General features: G+C 45.0%; 3 protein-coding genes across 3 annotated transcripts in view; 2 read left to right on the top strand and 1 right to left on the bottom strand.

Annotated features, from left to right (window-relative positions):
- Nucleotides 1–468: 468 nt before the first annotated feature.
- gdf10a (growth differentiation factor 10a) lies at nt 469–4826 on the top strand. Its single transcript, XM_030441045.1, has 3 exons — nt 469–998; nt 2475–3622; nt 3731–4826. The coding sequence occupies exons 1-3, from the start codon at nt 737–739 to the stop codon at nt 3920–3922; spliced, it is 1602 nt and encodes a 533-aa protein (XP_030296905.1). The 5' UTR covers nt 469–736; the 3' UTR covers nt 3923–4826.
- A 3947-nt stretch (nt 4827–8773) lies between these two features.
- Nucleotides 8774–13105, bottom strand: znf488 (zinc finger protein 488). The gene is made up of 5 exons (XM_030441171.1): nt 13024–13105; nt 12527–12914; nt 11498–11717; nt 10910–11138; nt 8774–10721 (listed from the first exon to the last, which is right to left on the bottom strand). Exons 2-5 carry the CDS (start codon nt 12535–12537, stop codon nt 9634–9636), a joined length of 1548 nt encoding a protein of 515 aa, XP_030297031.1. The 5' UTR covers nt 12538–12914; nt 13024–13105; the 3' UTR covers nt 8774–9633.
- The window catches only part of antxr1d (ANTXR cell adhesion molecule 1d), a 31463-nt gene continuing 18511 nt past the window's right edge, over nt 9960–22911 (top strand). The window contains exons 1-8 of the mRNA XM_030441170.1: nt 9960–9977; nt 13965–14306; nt 20819–20890; nt 20973–21044; nt 21384–21465; nt 21894–21924; nt 22010–22083; nt 22799–22867. Of these exons, the coding sequence (XP_030297030.1) occupies nt 14155–14306; nt 20819–20890; nt 20973–21044; nt 21384–21465; nt 21894–21924; nt 22010–22083; nt 22799–22867 (552 nt within the window). The 5' untranslated portion in view covers nt 9960–9977; nt 13965–14154. The remainder of the gene's footprint in view (nt 9978–13964; nt 14307–20818; nt 20891–20972; nt 21045–21383; nt 21466–21893; nt 21925–22009; nt 22084–22798; nt 22868–22911) is intronic.

The following is a 22911-nucleotide window of genomic DNA, read 5'->3' as shown; positions in this document are numbered from 1 at the left end:
CTCACACACACACACTCACACACTGTACAAAATGTGGATCACTGTCGCTAACAATAGCCCTTGGGTGGTTGGACAGACTATTATTGTAGGTGTTTCTATGCTAATTATGTGTGACTGAGAGCATGTCAAGTCCAGTTACTGGAAATAATGTGGTGAGCTGGAAACTGTGAGGTAGAATTACTTCGCCTGCAAAGAAAAAAGAAAAAATCACAGTTTGTTGAGTTTCAACAGCGGCTTTAACTAATGAGTGCTGCTCTGAAAACACCGTGCCAAAGCCACTGGATCGGTGTTATGAGAACAACATAAGGAAGACATCAGCATCATCATCATCATCATCATCAAAGAGTGAAGGAGGGTCAGCATCATGACCTCCACTTCTGGCTGCGCGCTCTGCAGAGACCTCGTTGGCTGACAGGAGTATACGTCAGCACCTCTCTCTGCTCCAGCATAACCCCCTCAAGCCTCTGGCGGTCACAGACGCGAGTGTAAAAGTAGCAGCTCCAACTGTTGCCCGGACATTCAGCATCCACGTCCTGACACAGAGGGAGCGAGACGGCTCACCGAGCACGAAGCGGGAAGTGAGAGGAGAGGTGGAACGTTTACGCACAGCCGCTTCAGTCTGGATTGTTTTGGCGCGTCTTTAAAGCCCACCTTGGATAGTCGTGGACCGCATTTTTTTTCCAAACTGCTCGCCTCTCGGAGTTTGATTTTTCTTTTTTCCCATTTCAGCACTTAAATGGCAGCTCTGAGTATGATTTCCTCGCACCTGCTCCTGTTGATGTCCAGCTGTTTCCTGGGTGCAGCATCAGTTAGGACCATGAAAGGGAGCTCTGGGAGCGCACAGGACCGCGGCATCCTCCAGTCCTCGTCGGACTCCTTCTCAGGCGGCCTGGATCAGGACACGCTCTCCCAGCACATGTCCAAACTGTACGAGAGATGCAACAGCGAGAAGCGCCTCAGAGAGGGAAACACCGTCAGGAGTTTCAGAGCCAGCCAAGGTGTGTGAACGCGCGTTCAGCGCGCAATTGATAGGTGACGCGGTAAAATACATCCATTTAGATTTCCTTGTAGAAATAAACAGACAGGGCAGCTTTGCGTTCCACAAGTGCGCAAGGCATCTGACGTGAAAGGCAGAAAATAAATGTAAGAAGCGACCATAAAGCTCCCCTGATCCTCTCCACGGATGGTTATTAAAAGTCCAAACTCCATGTGGCAGCGTGGCTCGGCTCTAAATAGGTAGGGTTGTTTTGGAACAGTCTGAGAATGCATTTAAATGATTTCAGGACGCTGTGGGCTCTCTGTGTTCTGTGGCAGCAGCTGTGCGCCTTCTGATCAATTACCGCAGACCGGCGCGCCTGATGCGCTGAGAATGCCCGGCTTCAGTACAGTGAAGCCTCAGCCTGCAGGAGGGTCACTGCGGCGGCTGTCTGTGTTCCCGCTGTGGCTCCGGGACATGTGTGACTCCACGTCCCGGAGTCAGGGGGGGCTTAAAGCACAGTCGTCCCTCTCCGTCTGATGCTGTTTTTAAAAACACAACTCACAGACATGTTATATCCCGCACCGTTCTCAGATGGCATACCATAACACGTGCGTATTTTTACTGCAGAGTCTGGGTGTAATCCAAGGAGGGATGTGAGAGAGTTTTCACAACAATATAAGATCTGTTAAAACAGTTGATTATGTCTTGGTGTCCGGGCAGACAGCGCTGGCTGTATTAGGCTTAAGGGGAAGCTTTAAAAGAAACTGAGGGTAAGCATTTCCATATGCAGGCTGAATCCGAGGTAATGTATATCTCTTGAGTCAGTCCATACTTCCGCTGAACTCTTACACAATGAACAATAACTCTGCTGTTGAAGTTAATGTTCATCATGAATATGTAGCTCTCTGCCCACCCCACCCCCCACCCCCCCCCTCCACCCCTGCCAGCTGGATCCCCAGAGTCTGGTTCCTCTTAAGGGCACCTTCTGCAGTCTGACCAAGGCGTCCCAGCAGCCACTACAGCTCAGCCGTGTAACGCAAAACAAGGAGAGGTGTTTAACGGTCCCACTGCTTAAGATTTGAGCCGCAGCAGGAGTGCTCGCGGTGCAATTTGATGCCTTTTTACCAAATCCCTCTCCTTCCCACCTTTCACATTGGACTTTATTATCAGAGTGTTCATCTTTTGGCCTTTTCTTACTCTGAGATTAGCGATAGATAATCGAGAAAGTCAAATAAGGTTTAACTCCTGGTTCAAAGCCACAGAACGAGAAACATTTCTATAACTAAATTATCCCTTTCGCACAAGAACCTCAAAGCACCTGTGAACCACAAAATTGCCAAATTGCTTCCATGTCTAATCAACTTTTATGTCAGGGATCAGCTGCAAACATTTTAAGTACATTTTGGTTTTACAAAGATCATTATGTAGATGAATCAGAGGTTTAATTGCCAGATTGTTCACCTGCCTGTGTGACACTGACTGATTGTCTTTGCAGACTCTTCTGACCACAGGACGATGTACAGACTTAACCTCACAACCCTCCAGGACTCCGAGGTCGTCCTCTCTGCCTCGCTCCACTTCCTGCTCGATCGGCACCCTCATCAAAAGCCCTGGTTCTGCAAACGCTTCAAAAGCCCGTCCTGTCGTTCCTCAGTTGTCCACCCTTCTCCTCCGTCCATCAGCCTGCTCCTTCGTTCTGACTCCTCTGGGTCAGAGGTCAGATCGGGGTCAACGGGGTCACTTCTAGGCAATGTGACCTTCCACCCCCACAGGAGAGGGGTGTGGCAGATGAAAGATGTGACCCAGGTCATCAGGGAGGCACGGGACAAGGGTCATCTCCTGGTGTCAGTGGAGTTGGACTTAGGGCAGCAGTACCAGAGGAAATCGAAGGAGGCGCTGCCTGCTGGCAGCCTGCCCTACCTGTTACTGTATGCTGATGACCAAGCCTTGGCAGAGCCCAACAGCGTGGCTGCAAGCCTTCAGAGATATGACCCGTTCAGCGAGGGAGGCGAGCCTTCACATTCCTCTCAGCTCCTGCACAGACCCATCTCGTCACCAGAGTCAAAAGGACGCGTGAGAAGGGAAGCAACTCTGCTCTCTGACCCCATTCAGAACAATGAGCTGCCTGAGGTCGACTACAGGCCTGATGGATACAGGAAGGACGACCTTTGGGAGAGCACTTGGTACCTGGCACTCAAACCCAAGCCGCGATCCGGAAAGAAGGAAAAGAAGAGAAAGATCCAGGAAGAAGAAGGAGCAGAGCAAGGCAGAGATAAGGACGTTCTTAAAGAAGGTGAAGGAACATCACAGGGGCTCAAACCCGAGGACTCGACCGTCAAAAAACTCAAAGACAGTCGCATGCAGACCGTCAGCGAGGGGCGGAAGCATGAGCGGAGGAGTGAGGGAAGGGATGGAAAAAAGCACAAGGGGAACGCAAACTCTCAGTCACCTGTTCTGAGTTTTGATGAACAAACCATGCGTAAGGCCTGGAGGAGGCAGTGGGGCGACAACCAGCACAGAGGCTGCTCCAGGAGGAACCTCCGAGTGGATTTTGCAGACATTGGCTGGAGCGAGTGGGTCATAGCACCCAAGGCCTTTGACGCCTACTACTGCGCCGGCACGTGTGGATTTCCCATGCCCAAGGTAGGAGCGCAAACATCTAAGTCAGTCATTTGGTTCCAAAATGGCATTACCAAGTTATACTGAGTATAGTGTGTTCTTCATTTCGCTTTTGTGTTGATTTTCTCCCAGGTGGCGAGGCCGTCCAACCACGCCACCATCCAGAGCATAGTCCGAGCCGTCGGGATCATCCCTGGGGTCCCCGAGCCCTGCTGCGTCCCAGAGAAGATGAGCCCCCTGGCCGTGCTCTACCACGACGAATCCAGGAACCCAGTGCTGAAGATTTACCCCAACATGTCCGTCCAGTCCTGCTCCTGCAGATAGGGCGGGGAGGGCAACACACACCGAGGACACAACATGTGGAGAGAAACAAAAAAACAGGACTAATGGAGACAGAAGCATACCTCTGTTTGTCGAGTGGTTTCTCGAGACCGAGAAACACTCTGGACGCCGGTATTCCTCGAGGAACATAGGATGTAGACAAATCACTTCCATCTCTTCTGTCCCGCGGCAGAGAACTCGAAGAGACACATTGTCTGGCGTCTGCCTTAGCGAGTCGCACATGGAAAGTCACGGCTCCACATGTCCACGAAGCCCGCTCTGTTTTGATTCTGTGTTTGAGATAATATTGAGGATTTTTACGGACGGGGACTTGCTTTCCCTTTTATCTCGGCGCTCGCTTTTTTCGAACAGCTCCCAGCGAGTTTGTGTTCATGTTTTCTTTGGACACGAAGGCTATAAATAAAAGACTTTATTATTATCAATGTGTCATCGGGGCAGCTTACACAGTCACGTACAGATGCCAGAGATTATTATGAAACATACTTGTACATTTTTTACATACCGCGCGCAGCTGTTCTTACTTTTAAACTAATCGCCCCGCCACATTGTACATACATGCAACGTTAATTTGTTTGCACGACAGGAAAGGTTATTGTACATTCTTGCCCCGTGTATCTTAAAAAAGGAAACATCCAATGGATTGCGGAGAGCATCTGGAATTCATTTTCACCCACCCAGCCCCGTCATAACACTTCAAGAATGTTATATTGAAACCAGAAATATTTTTCTATTTTGAATGTGAATCCCGGTTAAAAAACAATTTGTCACGGTTACTAGGACATGTATTGCTATATTCTAGATGAGATGGTGTTTTGTACATGTGTATTGTTTAAATTATGAAAAGGTAGCCGTCTATAAATTAGAATTAAAAGAAAAAATAATTTAATCCGACACCCTTGCTGGAATATTATTGTTTCATACGCTTTGTGTTGTTCTTGGTCATTACTGCCGACAACGCTTGATTCTCGCGGGGGCAGGAGCGGGTGGGGGACTTTTTTTTTTTTTTTTTTGTCATAACAAACCTTAAAGGGCACCACTGTTCCAAAATAACTTCATACAAAAGCAGGAACGTTCCACTCAAAGATAGCCAACATTCCCCTAAAGCCCCTTGAACCCATTATTACCCCACACCAAAGGCCCAGACGTCTGTTGTCCAGCAAATAACGTGACTGATGCAGTGGCCGTGGGTTAATGGTTGATGGAGGAAGCGGGCGCGCACCTATTAGGACGTCAGCCACTTGAACTTCAAAACACGGCGCACTTCCCCTTTTCCACCCCCTCGTCCCTCAAACGCGCACACATCCTCCTCAACGGCCCTTTTTTCCTTAAGCGGATGATTACAGACAGAAGACCTCGCCCGCTTTAACTCAAACCTCTTGTCACTTTTATTCACGCGAGGAGGAAGGTGACCCGTGCGGGGCCTAAACAGCGTGTCAGACTGACAGTGAAATGACAGGGAGAAACCTTTTGATTATCAAGTCATTACTCTGTGGTGCCTTTTTTGCTTTGAGCCAGAAGAAAAAAAAAAAAAAAAAAGCTGGCACAGATACCACATCTGTTTGCAACCACAGAATGCTCTGAAGTTTGCCAAGACTGGACAGTCATTTTGTCTCAAAAGCAGAGACATTTAGCGAGGACTTCAGGGGGATAGGCACAAAAGATTAAGGCTCTTTATTGCAGTTAAGAATAATGCTTTCAGTCTTTTGGCTCGCAGTTCTGCATGGCTCATCTAAAAAACAACTGTGCCACCCCTCCTGTCCACAGACTATAAAAAGTATTTGCCCCTTTAGGAAGTTGTTTTATCATCAAATCAAACGAATATGACATCAACTCAACAAAATTTGGACTTTCAAGATGAAGATATATTTATTGCGGTAGAATCAATTGACGATGCACATTTGATCTCCATTTAACTAATTCTGTGACTTCTGAAACCAATTTTGTGTTGGGTGTGTCTTTGCAAACATGTATTTCGTATTTTATATTTGTAATCAATTAGTGAAGATGCTTTCACTTAAGCATCATAAAATGTATTTTCCACTGATCAGTGTGACATTAAATCTCCACAGATTCAATGTTGAAAGACGAATAAAACATGAAAACTTTCAAGGAGGGTAAATACTTTGCGTAGCTAAACAGACGGTATTATTTTAAAAAAGCATATCTTATCATTTTACCTTAGTTTAAAGGATGCATTTCATTCACTGTCTAACTCCCCTCCATGCTGATGGAAAGTCTGTTCACATGACACAACATTTCTGGAGCTTCACAGCAAAATTGTGTTGCAGCATTCTCCTGCAAAACTGAAGTAGATGGGGACTTGTTTTAAAATGTAAAAAAATCTAAAATGGCTCCATACAACTTGTCCGGCATAATCAAAGTCTCCAGAGGCCCCCCCAGATCCCAAATTGATGTGCTGATTCATTCATTTATACTATTTTTTAAGATGAAATCTTCACTGTAACCACTAAGCTAAAAGCATCTGAACTCAGCTGTGAAAATGAGACTTTTGGAGCCATTTAATTTGTTTTTAGCGTTTTAAAACAAGTCCCCATCTACTTCAGTTGTTCAGAAGAAAGCTGCAACGCTGTTTTTTGCTGTGAAGCTCCAGAAACACTTTGTTGACGACGAAACTTCACCCTACTTCCCAATCGCAAGGGAGTTAAGTAGATAATGACTGAGTTTTCTTTTTCGGGTGAGCTTTTCCTTTGAGAGTGGAGGCAGAGCGCTTATGTAGCCTATATTATAAAAAAAAAAAAAAAACATCACCAGAGTCCATAAGGAATAAAAAGGTCGACTGGACAATTTCCTTTGGGCATTTTTGGCCAACACATGCCTTATTTATATTTTGAAACGCCAGCTTTCAGTTCAATGAGTTTGTTCATTAGCATGTTTTTTTGGATGGGCAGCTTGACATCAGGCCAGAAACCAGAGTGCTTATGAGAGGATATTCTTTCAAATGTTCGAGAGGGGTCACATCTCTGCGGAACTGAACAACGACATGCATTTTGTTTCAAGTGTTTTATTTTGTGACGGTAATAAAATGTGATAAACCCTATTTCAGGACAGTGAGGGACGGTGTGACCTGCAGCTGAGCGCTCACTGACAGTGTGCGCTGCTGCTGTTCCACTGTGATCTGGCGTCTGGGCTGGATGATGCCGGATGATAAGCAGTATCACAGCCCGAAAGAGATTATGTTTAATCCACACAACAGAGGATGACGGAGAGAGACAGATGAGGGGGAGAGAGAAAATGTCTGAAATACCAAATGCATGATTCACTTTTCTCCGTTGCGAACAAGTGGAAATGTTCAGCAACAACCAGCCTTTTCACCAACGCCCCCCTATAACCTCCATTTAAACCACGATAATGACTGCAATTTGGCTTATTATAAATCATGTTTACATTAATAGACGTTTTTGCTTCAAAGTAGTGCTGGCTCAATTGTAATGAACACATCCAGGTTCTTTTTTTTTTTCTTTTTTCTTTTTTCTCATTTCCTGACTGATTCCTTTTACAGTCCGGACCCACAGTCTGCTATTACAAAGTGAACCCCATGTCAACCGCAATCACAGTCACAGGAGAGTACTTACAACGGTCAGTTCCAGCCGAGAAAACCACACTAGTCTCGGCTCGTGTTCAGAGCCCAGCGCCTAAAAGCCAAGACGAAAACGAGCCAAGCGGGGAACCAAGAACAATATTTGTTTTTCCACATGATGACTGTTCAATTAAAGGAGAGCAGAACAGCCATTATTAGACAACAGAGGATTTTCTGTGTCTGGGCTGAAATGGCCCTTTCTGCACACGGTTACCGAGCTCTGAGAACTAATAGTCGTGTCCATTAGGACATGGCTTTAATAGAGTGACACTGTGCTTCTTAATCACCCATTTAATCACGCGGGCCTCTGGGTGTTTTACTTCAAAATCGTATTTTTCCTTAAGGAAATCGAGGTTTCCAGAGAAGTTTTAGAACTTTTATTGAGACGAAAAGTCATTTGTTTAAACACTGGAAACAATATAAATTTAGCAACCTAAAGATTAAAGTCAGACTTTAAAACCCAGTGTGGCAGTGTGTTTGTTCTCGTAGCCAACTTTTGAGTGAGTTTGTGTGCAGGTTTCTTGTCTCGTAGATCGAAGCAAAGCGTGACAAAAATTCTCCCCAAAAGTATAAATGAACTCCCTCTGACAGTCGAATCAGTTTGCGGTGGGAAGATAAAATCTGTTCCCCGGATAAAAGTAGATAAGAGCAGTGTGGCCGGGTTTTTTACGTCCCTGCTTACGTTACAGAGCGACCGAGCGGGGTCGAGGCTTGACTTTCCCATGAACCTCGTGCCTCCTTCCCGCCTCATTTACCTGCAACAGAGATGGCTATTTATGTCCATCTGACCTGAACGGGGGCCGTAGAGGAATCATAAAATCACAAAATTCAAAGCTTACAGTATGTGAACTCCATCCAGGGCTGCAGATTAATGATAAACATGAAACGGTTTTGTTTTTGTTTTTTTTAAAAGCAGGACTTGATTTCTCTTTTGCGTGGAAATTGGATATATTTTTTTTTCGCTTTTTTTTTGCTTGTTTTCAAATGTTATGTTGGACCAAAAATATAAATAAAGCTGCAAGGATAAGTCTATTAAAAGGGCCCTGTGTAGTTTTAGAGAAGACTTTCACACTCAATTTGAATATTTACAAAATGAATGAGATGATAACACTAATCTGTTTCCACGACCAAATAAACAAGCAGTCCTCAGAGGGAAATTAGGTACCAGGAATACTGTTTGGAGCGGGAAAGGTGGCAGGGTCCGCCACGTATAAACAAAGTAAAACAGTGTGAAATTGAGTTAAGGTCAGTTTGTTTATTCAGTTTATCCAGTCATGAAAACGATGAGTTTGTTCATTTAGTTTGGTAAGGCATAAAAGAAATATCTTTCTCTTCGGATTAAAATTTCTCCAGAAAGAACATCTGTTGCAGTTCACTTTTCAAACGTAAATGTTGAACATTTGCTGGGTTCAGCTTTTTAAATGTCAGAATATGCCGCTCAACATGTTTAATCCGGATTCATTCACTGCTGCGTTCCCTTTCTTTGTCTGATCACACAAGCCAGACAGTCATTCTTTAAACTGAATAATATGAAAAAAAGAATTGTTGGCCTCAGTCGCCGCCTGTTGGAGCGGACACAAACCCACACCCTCTCTGATGAGCTGAACCAAAAAGAAAAGAAATACTCGACACGTCTGTTTCATTCTCATCATTTTTTTTTTTTTTTTAAGATTTCAAAACGAATGTGCAAACACACTCGATCCACGCCTCTCGTACAAATCAGAGCAAAAGAACAAGCTGATAAATTAAAAAATAAAATAAAAAAGCCGTCGAGACATGTGTGACAATCATGAGCTGTCCTCGAGATCTCTCCAAGTCTTTTTTTTTTTTTTTTCACCCCTCCGGAGCTCCGTAAGGCACAAAACAAATCATCGACAGAACATAAGACGACAAACTGCACTGGGATCAGCTTACACGCACCTCTATCGTCATCTAGTGGACATGCAGCGATGGCCACGTGTGTCCGGTTTGCTATATTTTTTTTAGTTTTCTTTACAGCTACCTACATTCACCGTGGATCTGGAGGCGACACCTGTTAAATACGCGCGTCGGTTTCAGGAAATAAATAGAGTTTGTTTCTTTGTCCCTTCGCGTCTCAGTTGTGAGAGGTCATGTGTCTGGACAGGTGGTGCCGCTCTCGGAAGTACTCGTGGCAGATCGGGCAGGTGAGCTTCTCCTCCCTCCTCCTCCTCACCTGGGACTCCGCCGCGAACTCCTTCTTGTGGTGAGAGCGCATGTGGAAGACGAGGTCGGAGGTCATGCGGAAGGACAGGTTGCACTTGGCGCACCAGTTCTGCACCGACACGCCGAATGAGGTGAACGTCGGCGGCAGGATGGTGAGGGAGGACGTGCTCTGCAGCTGCACGCCGATGTTCCTGGACCAGTGCTCCGGCGCGTAATGGAACGCGTTGTTCAGCGCAACCGGGGAGGGCACGGCCGGTAGGTCGCCGCTCAGGATGTTGGACGCCATCAGGTTGTTGTATCCCATAATAGTCCTGGAGCTAAAGGCGTCGGTCATCTCCTCTAGGCGGCTAGAGGGGGCTGTCGGAGCGCTGCTGAGATGCGCCTGGGGGTCGATGGGAGAAGTTCTTTTACTCGGCCTGCAGAAAGCGCTTTTCTGCTCGCCCTGGCTGCCAGACAGGACCAGAGAAAACGCGCTGCTGCTGCTGCTGAGCGAGCGCACGCCAGAGCTCTCACCCGCCTCCGACCGCGCGTCCATCTCTCTGGCGTGCGTAAAAGTCCCCTTGGCTTCCGCGAAATCACTCTTACATCCCAAATGATCCGGCTTTATCTTATCAGCCTTAAGTTTCCCCGCGGAGGGGGGCGCGTCTCCCGCCGCCTGGTCGTAGCCTTTACTCAGCTGCGTGATGTTGTCATCATTGGAAATGTTGGTTTTTTCCAGCAGAACCGTTTTGCGCCCTCTGGGATAAAGAGTTTCCTCGCATTTCCTTCTCTTCGGGTAAATCTCCGCGTCCTCGCTGTTGCCAGGTTTCTTGTGCTCCAGATCTCTGGCGATGTTGTGGAAATCCGTCACTCGATGCTGCCTCTTAATTTCCACGTGCTTGTGCTCGTACGCCTCGCGGCTCCAGGTGTCACTCTTCACCTGGGTACACAGGAATCGGCAGTGGGCCAGGAAAGGGTACTCGTTCTTGAAGACCTGGTTACATCTTCCACATCTCAACTCTGAAATAGAGAAAAATCCGAAAATAAACAACCAAAACCTGCTAAGATAATGGTACATTCTACAATAAAATACTCAATATGATGCACTTTTAATCAGAAGATAAAGCAGAGGGGCCTCGTCTAGTGCAGTCCCGTGTTTAACACGCTGTCTCCTGACCGTGCACTCGCTCTCCACACCGTTTCCTCACCTTCACTTCTCCCTCTCCTCATGTCCGTGAATCCCAGCAGGTGAGACAGCTCCTGGTCGTACCACACCAGCAGCTCTTCCTCCTGCCGGATGTCTCGGATGGTCCGCACATACAGCTGGCCCGCTTTCAGGAAGGCCTCTGTGTTCTGCTCCTCTCCGTTGCGCGCAGCCTGCACGAGCCGCAGCCAGGACAGCACCAGCGCGGAATTACGCATGGCCTCGGGGTCCACCTGTTGACACGAGGCATCGAGACTTTAATCCCAAAATGATCACACTGTCATTTTTTATCTTCTCTACACGTTTGGAATTCCCTCAAATAATCATAGTTTGGTGTTGTAAGCGGATTTAATCGGTTAAATCAACTAATCCACGTTTTTTAACATTAGTCCCCTTTGATACCCAGGACAGGGTAAACTACAGTCATATAAGATAAAGATAAGGTGCATCAAATCTGTGGATACAGTCATTAAAATAACAAAACAATCTAGTGAAAACAGCAGGCTTCTGGCTTCTGGCCCAAACCCAAGGTCTTCATAGATGTCTTTGAAATGTACAAGTCAATAACGAGCCACCAGACTGCACAACTCACCCTGAACACGTAGGATTTCGCCGCCTTGTCGCAGGACTTCTGCGCTATGAAGGCGATCGTGTCGTAGAAAGTGTTTTGGAGCAGACATGGACCGAAGCACGTGCCCGCGGGGATGCTGCGCGTAACGACCACACTGGTGTAGAGATCGGCCGGATGCTGGAGGAATTTACTGTCACCGGTCCAGATGGACCGAGGCAGGAAAGCGTGATCCATCGTTAAACTGCAAAAAATAAAATAAAATACAGCAGAGATTATTAGTTAAAGAGCAGGTGAAGTATGGTGTAGTTTTTATTATTTACGATAAAGGTAAAAACACAAGGCCTGACCTGATCTGTAAGTGATTTAGATAAAAATCAACTGAAAGCCTGCACGTTTAATTATTTGTTTGAGTCAACCACCGAAATGTAGCGCGCACAGTTTGTGATTGGTGAAATAAAATACAGGTTTTAGTGGCCAGACGTGGTCAGCCGTTTTGGATTGAGATGCCCAGACACGCGATTGGCTGTCTCGGACGAAAAAAATGAAAAATAAAAATGTACAACAAATATTTTCTCTTCTTTCTGCTCAAACGACGCGTCAGAACCGTGAAGCAGGCGCAGCCGGTGTCGAGGCAAAATGATTTCTAACGTCCTTTGTCTCAGTTTTTCACTCGGTTTCTCCTTTTGTCTCCCCATCTGCCGTGGAGCCAACTGCCTCCTCTGTGCGCACGATAAGTTCAGTATGGTTTTTTTTCTTCTTCTTCTCCCTAATGTATGAACAGTACGGACGCAAGAAGATTACGTGACTGTATTTCTCCCCCTCTCTCTCGTCAGTTTAAAAGATGTGGATCTTTGGGGTTGTTTTATTCTAACAAACGCTGACGGTGGACCGCGCAGCGTCACGACAGAATGATCCGGTGCCAATCCGTGAATGCCAGTCTTCCTAGTTAGAAATAAGAACATTTGAGAGAGAGCGAGAGAGAGAGAGAGAGAGATCGCGCATCCCCGTGAAGACAACAGGAGGAGAAGCTCATTAATAGCGTCGACTCACCCGCCGGACATCGACGAGGATGCTCGTGGCAGCAAGTTGCAGCAGGTGCGGTGGAGCTCGGCGACGATGCCCTCTCGATTCCTGCTCACTTATCCGACTGAATCTTCCTCCGTGCTGTCGTCCCTCTCCTCTCTCCCACTCCCACTTATCCCCTTCAGAGAGCGCACTGAAGCGTGGCGCATTGATGTAAACACGTGCGCGCTCGCCGGCGCACACACACACACAGACGCGCGCTCACACACGCTTTGAACGTGGTCCCCTTGGCTAATCCTCCTGTGTGATTTACAGTCGGGACTGAAGAAGAGGAGGGGGGGCGGGCGATGATTTGGCCAGTAATGCAGATCCTGGGGGTCGTTATGCTCATCCGGCGCAGACTGATGTGGACACACTGTGGAAACAAGAGTGGCAGTTCCATCTTTTAGACAGTGTGAGCGTTTGAAATCTCAGTCTCAGATGGCACAATCACACCCAGCTCACCAAAATCACCTGAAACCCACCAGATTAGTTGGAGCGCAGTCTGCACGACAAGACCCCCACACACGTCCGTGCCAGCCTGCAACCTCGTCAGATAAACCACTTTGACGCCACTTATAAAAGACTGTATTCACGCTATGTGGGGTTCAGAGACAGTCTTTGCTCTGTGGAAACATTACATATAAGAGGTACACGAGTGGGTGAGTGTGCGCAATGGGAAATTGTAAAATTGGCCGCTGTTATGTGGTGTGATGCAGGGTGGTCCGGGTTTGCCACCGGGCATGATGCATAATTCATCAACTAAATGTTTCTGTCTAATGAGCATTTAATGGATTATTCTGCATCAGAGCTTTGGTTTGGTGAAATGTCCTGGTGGTTATCGAGCCAACTTTTTCGTCTAATGAGGAAGAGGGGAGCGCATGAGAGGCTGCGCTGGCGCACTCCAGACGCCTGCAGACTGAAAATGTTTAGAAAATATTATTATTAGAAGATTTGTTAGAAAACATTTCCTCCAGTTGCAGTGGTTTATTGCATTACACTGTACAGGAAAGTTTGGTAACAGCATCAGGAGCTCTTTGCAAACCTTTCAGCACCACATCCTTTAGTGGGTCGGTCTGATTTCAGGCCCATCACTGTTGCTGCAGCTCCTCTGTTATTTATTTTTCATTTGTTGCGTTTAAAGACTCGGATATTTTTGTTTTAATTGATCATAAGTTGGATTATTAAACGTGATTTCTGATCTGTAGAAACAAACTATTACATTGTTTCAACAGTTGGACCTATTTTATGAGATTGTGCATAATCCCAACCTGAAACTGCTCACTACTTCTCATGGAGACTTTTTTCCACCCCCTTTCCTGTGTAAAAGTGAAGTTTTGTGTTTCTCCTCGGGTGTCGCTCCTCTCCTCCATCCTGTCCTGCTTCACTGCCTTTTTTTTTTTTTTTTTTTTTTTTTCTTCCCCAGCTGAAAGAGAAGGAGAGCCAGCCCGGCTTGAACCGAGCAGGACTCCTGTTCTCTGAATGCGTCCAGCCTGCGGGGAGAGCACACCGAGCAACGAAGCACAGACGACTCAGAAAAACCGACGATAGATCGAAAATGTGAAGATCTTTAGTTTAGTCACAGAGCTGGAGCAGTGAACAGTGACCCGGGAAAGATGGCGAGGATGCAGACTCGCGTGTTCCTCCTCGCCGTGGCTTTGCTGGGAATTTTCTTCCTCGGTGTCTCGGTGAAAGGAGAGCAACAGGAGGAGGAGGAGGAGGAGAGGTCCTGTCAGGGCGCCTTCGACCTCTATTTTGTCTTGGACAAGTGAGTGTCCCGTTTTATTTATGGCTTTGTTACTTTCTCATCGCTGCGCATTGCCATGCAACCGCCCAGTTGTTTGGAAACGCGGAGCGCATCAGTCACATTCAGACTCCGCGTTTCTCTGTTGTTGTGGCGATTCTCAAGAAAAGTCACCTACAAGTTTGATCTTGTGAATTCAGAAACCTTTTAAACATTTACTGAAATTCAGTCCAAAATAACTGGTTTCTAGCTTATCGTGAAATCAGTTTCAACCCTCAGTGTTTGTCTTGAAGAGTCTTTTAGTTGTTTAAAGCTCCGGATGTGAAGGAAGCAGGGCGAAGCTTTGGGGCATGCGTTTCTTTTCTTTTCTTTTCGTCCGGTTCAAAGTGGAGAGGCACACAGCAAAGTGAGCTCTACCCACGGGATGTGGGATGTGGGCAGGGCGAGCAGGATGGATAGAGTTTCAGGCCGATGACGCCTGCGGACACAGCTGCTGGAGCTGCCCCGCAGCGGTGCTCTGCGGCCCGGCGCTCCTTTAAGCTCTTCTCCTCCTCCTCATCCACTGAGGGCCGATTGTATCCAGAGGCGGACATGTTGTGACGAGAAACAGGGCCCACTCTTTATTGTCTGAAGTCTTTTATTCATTAACACTAAATCTGATTAAGTAGATCTTTTTCTTTTTTTTTTCATGGAAAAAAATTACCAGAAAAAACCAACAACATGACATTGTGGCAGCTTTTTAAGGCATGCTTTTTAAAATTGAAAACATTCAAAGATAATCTCAAATTATCAACAGAGTATGAAGAAATAACAATTTTGATTTTACTGAACAGATGTAGCTATTGTGTTGCAGATATAGCCTACTGACGCTAGCATGCTAACTTGCTATCCACTCCCATCGCTATCCAACATTCCTGTGCAAGTGGTGTAAACAACAACAATCTGACCTCCCTGTCTCAACCACTAGATGCTGGGCTAACTGGGCTAACTAGCTAACGGCAGTTGTTTCGAGTATGGATTGAACAGGAGGCCAGGTCTTACGTATAGCACCTTTAATGTGTTATAGATCCCTTATGCTCAACCTTAATTCAATCTTTTCCCTTTGATTCACCAGGATGCCAAACACTCACTTACCAGAAAAAGGCTGTAAAACACCTAAATTGGAATTTATACTTAACACTCACCTTCTTAAATGTGCACCATGTAGTTTCCAGGGAGAAATTTTAATCAGAAGGAAAAGATGGACTGAAAAAAAACAAACTGACCATAAAGGAAAACACAATTTCATACTGTTTTACATTATTTGGCGGACCCTGCCACCTTTCATATCTTCAAACAGTGTTCCGGGGATCTCACATTCCACTGAGAACAGCTTGTTTATTCAGTCATTGGGAAAAATAAACATCCCTGAGTTTGTGTTTCTATCTCATTAATACTGTAAATATTACAATGCTGAGTTTAAATGTCTTCTCCAAAACAACAGAACGCCCCTTTAAAGTATGCCTCAAGCTATGCTGTGTGCAAAATGTTTCAGGGCCTGCTGCTGCACCTTTAGAAACGTAACCCAAACCTTGATCTTAGATTTCTCCCGAAAGCGACTCGTTCGGTTTCTTCTAGTGTTTCTTGGGAATGTTGTCTTCATCTGACAGGAGTCAGGGGAGGGCTGACAGGAAATGAGGCATGAGGGAGCAGGGACGACAAACAAAGATCCCCCCCCAGCCTGATTTAAATCAGCTTGCAATTACTCACGCCTCTCAGCCTAAAGAGACCCATGACATTAAAACCAACTATTAGAGAACTCCACGGATCTCTCTTCGTGCCGTTTTAACACCTTTATCGCCTGAAACTTCTGACTTCAGTCTCATAATAGTGAAATCTTTCAGGCCACATGAGGTTGAGCGAGGATGTTTTCGCCACCTTTTTCCCGGGGCTGTGGGAGCCTGCCCATGCAGCAATTACCCATGTGTGACTCCTCTGCGGTCTCAGACGGCTGCTGTTCATAGCAGCTCAGACGTTATAATTGACGTTTTTGTTGAATCCCGGCTCCAGTTGCGAGGTGAAATTTAGCATGCGGACAACATAACAATCAGACATGTCAACACATGCAGCAGAGAGAGAGAGAGAGAGAGAGAGAGAGAGGTTGAATTGCAATTAAAGGTATGGCTGAATTTGTTGCCCTAACAGGTCATAATTTCAAAGTGGTAGTTGTTTGAAGAGAGCGGGCCCGAGTGATTTTGCGGAGCAGCAGCTCGATGTGTAACATTTCGGGTGAGGTAATGGTTTTTGAAAAAGCTCGCTGCGTGTCCTCAGTTGATCCGAGCTGTGAGGTGGGCGCGCCGAGTGACATTTCGCTTTGGTCTCGACGCAGTTCCATGATCTTTTTCAGACGTCCGCGGCAACCATCTGTCAGCCGGCTCTTCAGTCTTTACCCTTTGCTTCAAAAAGTTTAGGAGGGGCCTGGGGAGCGTGGCGCGTTCCGCATGGCCAAACCTCTGGTACGCCTCTGTTTGTTTGACTGTCTGGACCTGCAGGTTTCAGCAAGCCTTCAGGAAGCCTCTGCTCTTTCTCCCCCTTTGAGATGGCACCGACTAGTTGGCTGTTTTTCAGATCTTAAATGCCACACAGTGACCTAATCTGATGCTCCGGCATCCGATAAAATCATTCAGGGGGATTTTTTTTTACGTGTCTACACTGGCGCTCGTCCCTTCACTTTGTAGTCTCACTTACATCCCCATTGTCCAGAAGGTTATGATGCACGCTGCGGTGAGAATGTGTGATGCAGAGTGAACATTAGTGAAAAATAAAAGAGCGCTATCTGCTCGGGCGCATTCCTACCCTCCACGTCTGACCCGCAACCAGAGACCAGGCTACATTTTTCCTCTCTTGCCCACAAATAGAATAATAGGTGTTGTGTGTTATGGCTGGGTTCTGGACAGAGGGTTTGTTTTCACTGGCCCCAGTGCCCGCAGACAAAAGGAGACCCTACCCTGATATTATGCAGACTTCTGGAGGTAGATCGGTGAAGACTCGCTGCTGAATATGTTGGGTGATGGCAGTGACTTCAGATTTGTAGAGAAAGTAGTAAAGACGCAGTGTTTACAGCACGTGAAATAGCTTCATTAATCTACAGTGAATCAAGAGTTTTACAAATACTTTTAAACAAAGCTAACTAAGATGAGTAGATTAATAGATTCTTTCAAGAGAAAGATGTTGCAAGTTTGGTGGTTCCGGCTTCTTAAATGTAAAGATTTGCTGCTTTTCTTTACCATTTATAACTTGTGAGTGAACAGCCGTTGGGTTTTGGGCTGTTGTTCGGACAAATCTCCCACACATTTATTTATTTTTTTGGGACATTTTATAGACTAAGAATTAAACGGTTAGTTGCATTAGTTCCATAATTGAAAACCTGTTAAATCCACTCACGGTGTCGAGAGGTATTATTTTTATGAGTGATCAATCTCTCAACCATTTAATCTGATTAATTAGATAACGTTTAATTCGAAAAAACCCGCCAGAAAATAATGAAAAGTGCTCAGAGGTTGAGGTAATATTTCCAAATACTTTAATCTGTTTAATCTGAACACAAAGATATTCAGTGATATTAAACAGAGAAATACTGCAAATCTTTGCATGTAACAAGCTGGATGACTTTTAAATTAACTGATTAGTCTGTCATTTCCACACATAGAAAAGGTCTAATGATACTAATAAGGTCAACTCCTCCTCAGTCAGTCATACACATAGTCTACAATATAAGGGTAATTCACTTAGCGCTGTAGCGAACTTTGACGCTTTTATGGTTTTTATTGTTATTTTTAGAAAAATGTCTCGTCTTTCGATACCAGAATTTCAATATCTAACGAGTTAATATCATCAGCATTATTGAGCCAGTAACCATGCAGCATGCTTGTTGTGCTAAGATCTTATAGTGCTGGGGATTGGCTGTCTCGAGGCATGCAGGAAAAAATACTCGGCTACACCCAGACTCCAGTTCCGTCAGCCCGTTAGTCCATGAGTTCCTCATGTGCATGTGTAATGTAACCTTTTGTTAAAATAGATTTCATAAAATTGAGAATTAAAAAAAGAAAAAAAAAAAAAGCATCTCAGGAATTGCTACCGAAGTCACAGTATCGCCGTCTGTACCAGTAGTGACGTTTTTTAATACCCAGCCCTAAATCTGGTGGTTGCATCTCAGTTTGATGCAAATAACACTCGCAAGAATGTATTATTTGAGCCGCGTCTGTGCCACACACTGGATTTTTAGACTGAGCGTTTGTCGTGTGCGCGTATCAGTGTGAATACTAAGATTAAGTTATCAAGATTCTTTCATCAAAGCTGGAAATGGGCTCCCCGAGGGGACCGTGTCTCACTTCCAGGGAGGAGGATAAGTGGAGCAAGTGACTGGTTAAATGAGAGGCACAAAGGAGCCATCATCTAACCAGCTCAGACTTTCACTCAGTTTATGACCCTGTTACACGCACACACACACACACACACACACACACACACACACACACACACACACACACACACTCAGCCTTTCCAAGTTCTGTGTGGAAGCTGTTTGATGTTGCACCCTTCAATAGACACTCACACTCACATTTACCCCCTGCTGAGTGTTACTTCTCTGTCCCGCTGTTGTTCATGTCACAGCCTTTTCACGCTCTAGACCCCCAACCTGTTGTTAGACTGGCTGTGCTTGCTGGGACCATCTGTTCCCCCCTCACTGTCTCTCACACACACACACACACACATGCACGCTTATAAAACACAGATACGACATACACACAGGCCAGCTGCCTGCTACATGGTCCCTGCTAGAGGCAGACTGCTACATCTGTCCCTGTCTAACCTCAACCCTCTGGCCCAGCAGCAATTAGCCCCCATTAGCAGCCCCCCTGGGACTGGGCTTCATTAAGGAGACTGTCATGGACACAGCAGCATGTAGCAGGCTAAGCGGCAGCTCTCACCGCTGACAGGTTACTGTACAAAAGTGATGGAATGTGACTGAGTGGTAGGAGGAATGTCGTCGAATGTGCAGGAGGTGAAGCGTTTGTGTTGTTCCTGGAACACACCTGTTTTCTTTTTAGGTTAAGCTAGGGTTAAATCATGATGATATTAATATATAGACATGGTTTTAGCCATGGGTTTGCCTACTTTAGCAAGCCATGTATCTCTGAGGCTCCACACAGCAAAGATTTAAGTTAAGCTAAATGCTAAAATCGGATACTAACAATGATATTGCTAATGACTCACAGTTTTAGCATGATGATTTTTGGGATGTTCTTTAGGCCATCGTAAACCGAAGATTTTCAAATTTTCAAATTTTCAAATTGAAAGCATTTAAGAGTAGGCTAGCATGCACGCTATTTTGAGTGTGCCATGCTAGCATCTCTGGGAGGTACAGCAATGCTAAAAAACATTAGCTATTGTCACAAAATAAAAACTATGTTTAGAGGGTGATGTTATACTCATCATCACTCTTCCATCATAGTTTGTGTTAGCATCGTGTGTTAGCATGTTAACATTCGCTACAATTTGCACTGAACACAAAAGTAGCCGGCAGCTGAGGCCGTTTTGAATGTCATTAATTTTGCAGATATTTTAAGTATTGGACACATTTAAACAATTCTCCATTAACAGCTTGTTGAGACATTTCCCTTAAAGCCAAAAAGGTCAATCTTTTGGTTCCACTAGAGGAAAAGTAGCCTAGGCCTATCTAAGCATATTAGAACGCTAACACCGGCTAATTAGCACTTGTCTTTGAGGCATCACAATCGTAAGTATTTGGTCGTGAAAAAGTTTTGGTAACATCCTTTAAATGACATATCATGAAATTATATTTCATGATAATTTAACATGCTATCATTCAGACCTGTATTTTTATCAATTATTTATGAAATTATAGAATCTGTATACCGATTTTAAGGTTTTGCTTTAGTTTTCTGAAAGTATGTTATACTAGCAGAGCTTTGAGGGTTTACTTAGGCACCGTAACTTGTTAGCATGCTAACACTTGCCAAGCACTGAACACAAAATTAGTTGAAGTTAAGGGTTGTCACTAGCTAGCTCTGAACTTTGGACACTAAATAAAGCATTTTAACCCATTAATGGCACTAGATGGAATGCAGTGATCCTCAAAGTTGTTTCAGTTCATCCTCTGGGGAACGAGAATGTCTGTACCGAATTTTATTAAAAAATCCAGCCCATAGTTCTGGAGACATTTCACTTAAAAGCAAAAAAGTTGACTTCATGTTTGAAGTACACAAAATGTCAGGGGACTATAATATCATTAGCCATTATTGCCATCCCTACACAGCATGTAGATGATACTGACATAGAATCAGTCGGACAAAAAACATTTATCTATTTATTTGTATGAAAAAGCCCAAACTTCGTGGGAGAGCTGGCCATGCTTTCTCAGTAATCCTGCATTTAATCAAATAAAATGGTATTGGCTGTGGTTGGTGATAATTACTCAACCGTGGAAACATCACATTTCTTCCATATAAGGTTTTGTTTTTGTTCTTTGTCAGATCTGGAAGTGTGAAGAATCACTGGACAGAGATTTACTCCTTTGTGCACCAGCTGGCAGAGAAGTTTATCAGGTAAAAGCCGGATTAGTCATTCAAGGGTTTGGAAGTTTTCCGTGTTTTCCTGCGTTAATGCAAAACAAATGTGTGTTTGCAGCCCCATGCTGCGAATGTCCTTCATCGTCTTCTCCTCTCGAGGAAACATCATCATGAAACTGACCGCGAACAGGTAAGACCAACAGTTGGATCTTTGCCTCCCCGTGCTTCTACACTGCACTGTCGGACACGTCTTCTCTTGTTATGTTTGTTTTTGGTTTTCCAAACCTCTGGAAAATTAGATTTTCTGGACAGATTTTCTTGCAACTCAAAATTTAATTGCATACAAGTTTCATCCAGCTTTAGGGAGCCCATGAATACAAAGCTCTGCATTCAGTCCACCGAGGACGACTTTGGCTGAGGCCGAACCTTGGATGCTATTTGAGCCACACAATTAGTTGCAAGCCCTTTCCCCTGAGAGCAGCCTTCTTCCAGTGTATTTTATCGGGCTGTTCCTTTGTTTACCCTTCAGGGAGGCCATCGATGAAGGCTTAAGGGCGCTGAAAAAGGTTATCCCTGGAGGAGACACGTTGATGAACTTGGGCCTGGAGATGGTAAGTCTGAGCCTGAGGACCCAGCACATTGGTATTGCCAGTCTAAATCACTCTATCTTATTCTGGAAAATATTGACTGAGGATCAACTGAGCCTGGCAGTGGGATCCAGAACTAATTAGATCAGTATGAGGAGTGGCTCAGACCTCGAATGACTTTCCCATAGATCCTCCATCCAATCAGGTGCAGGAAGGATTGATGTTGATGTTCTTCCAAAAGAGCACTTGAAAGTCATAGATTGCTCTTGATATGATGCGCGTCTCAAGTGAATGCATACTGAGCCGCGCCAGACCACCCCGAGCATGTGCTGGCTTCGTAACAACATCTGTGTGTTCACACCCAGCGAAGGCTATTGTATTATCTGAAATGGGGGGTAAATGAATAAATAAACCAGTTCATATTTTTACGAACGCTTTCTTTGCAATTGCAGGCTAATACCCAGATTTATCAAGAGAAGTATGGTAAGCTCGATCTGATATTCCTCTTCACAGTTAGCCCACATGTAATGCATCGTCTCAGAGAACATGAACGTTTCGTGCTCTGCAGGTACAGCCAGCGTCATCATCGCTCTTACCGACGGAGAGCTGAACGAGTGGCAGTTTGACACAGCTCAGCGAGAGGTAAGATGGGTAAGGGGGCTTGAGGGGTTAGGCAAAATATTAAGAACACTCAATGACGAAAGATTGAATTCTGTTCCTGTTTGTTAGGATTAAGATGTTCCAGCTGTTCTCTATGTGACTTATAGAGTTCTTGATTAATGTGCAACTTCAGATTCCAATCTTTTAACACTGGGTTGCACTGACGTTTTCATGAAGGTGCATCCGCACCTTATTTAAGGTTCTCCCATTAATACATTTTTATTTAATTTATTGACATATTATGTAAATGATTTTAAATAGGACTGAAGGTGCAGATAACTGTTTTTCTTCATTTAAATCACAATACACTCAACAAGAGAATATGATAACCTCAGATATATTTTTTACAGGCTACACTTTTTTATCAGACTTACTACATTCAAGATGCACAACTTAATTTTTCCAGAATTGGCTTTGCTCACTAATTCCTGTAGGCTGTTTTTTTTTTTTTTTTGAAAAGGAAAAATTCCTGGGACTATTATTGAAAAGTACCCATTGTTGGATTCCTTTCAGAGCTTACAGTCGCTTCTAATCTGTATTTAACAAACATAATGTTCCTCATGTGTTCTTTCTCCCGTCTGGAACTAGGACAGAGACTGAGTCTGATGTGTTATAGGAAGGGTACTTTGGTCTCCATTAGCCGACCAAACTCTCTTGAAGCTCACTGCATTTTTGTTTATCTGTTGCTTTCTGGCAGGCACAGAGGGCCAGGTCAATGGGAGCCATTGTTTACTGTGTAGGAGTCAAGGAATTCAACCAGACCCAGGTAGGATCCAACGAAGGATATTGAAGATGATGCAAATACGTAAA

The sequence above is a fragment of the Sparus aurata genome, chromosome 15, assembly GCF_900880675.1.
Source record: "Sparus aurata chromosome 15, fSpaAur1.1, whole genome shotgun sequence".
NCBI classification, from domain to species: Eukaryota; Metazoa; Chordata; class Actinopteri; order Spariformes; family Sparidae; genus Sparus; species Sparus aurata.
The sequence above is the reverse complement of the archived record's forward strand: the minus strand, read 5'-3'. Positions and strand labels throughout refer to the sequence as shown.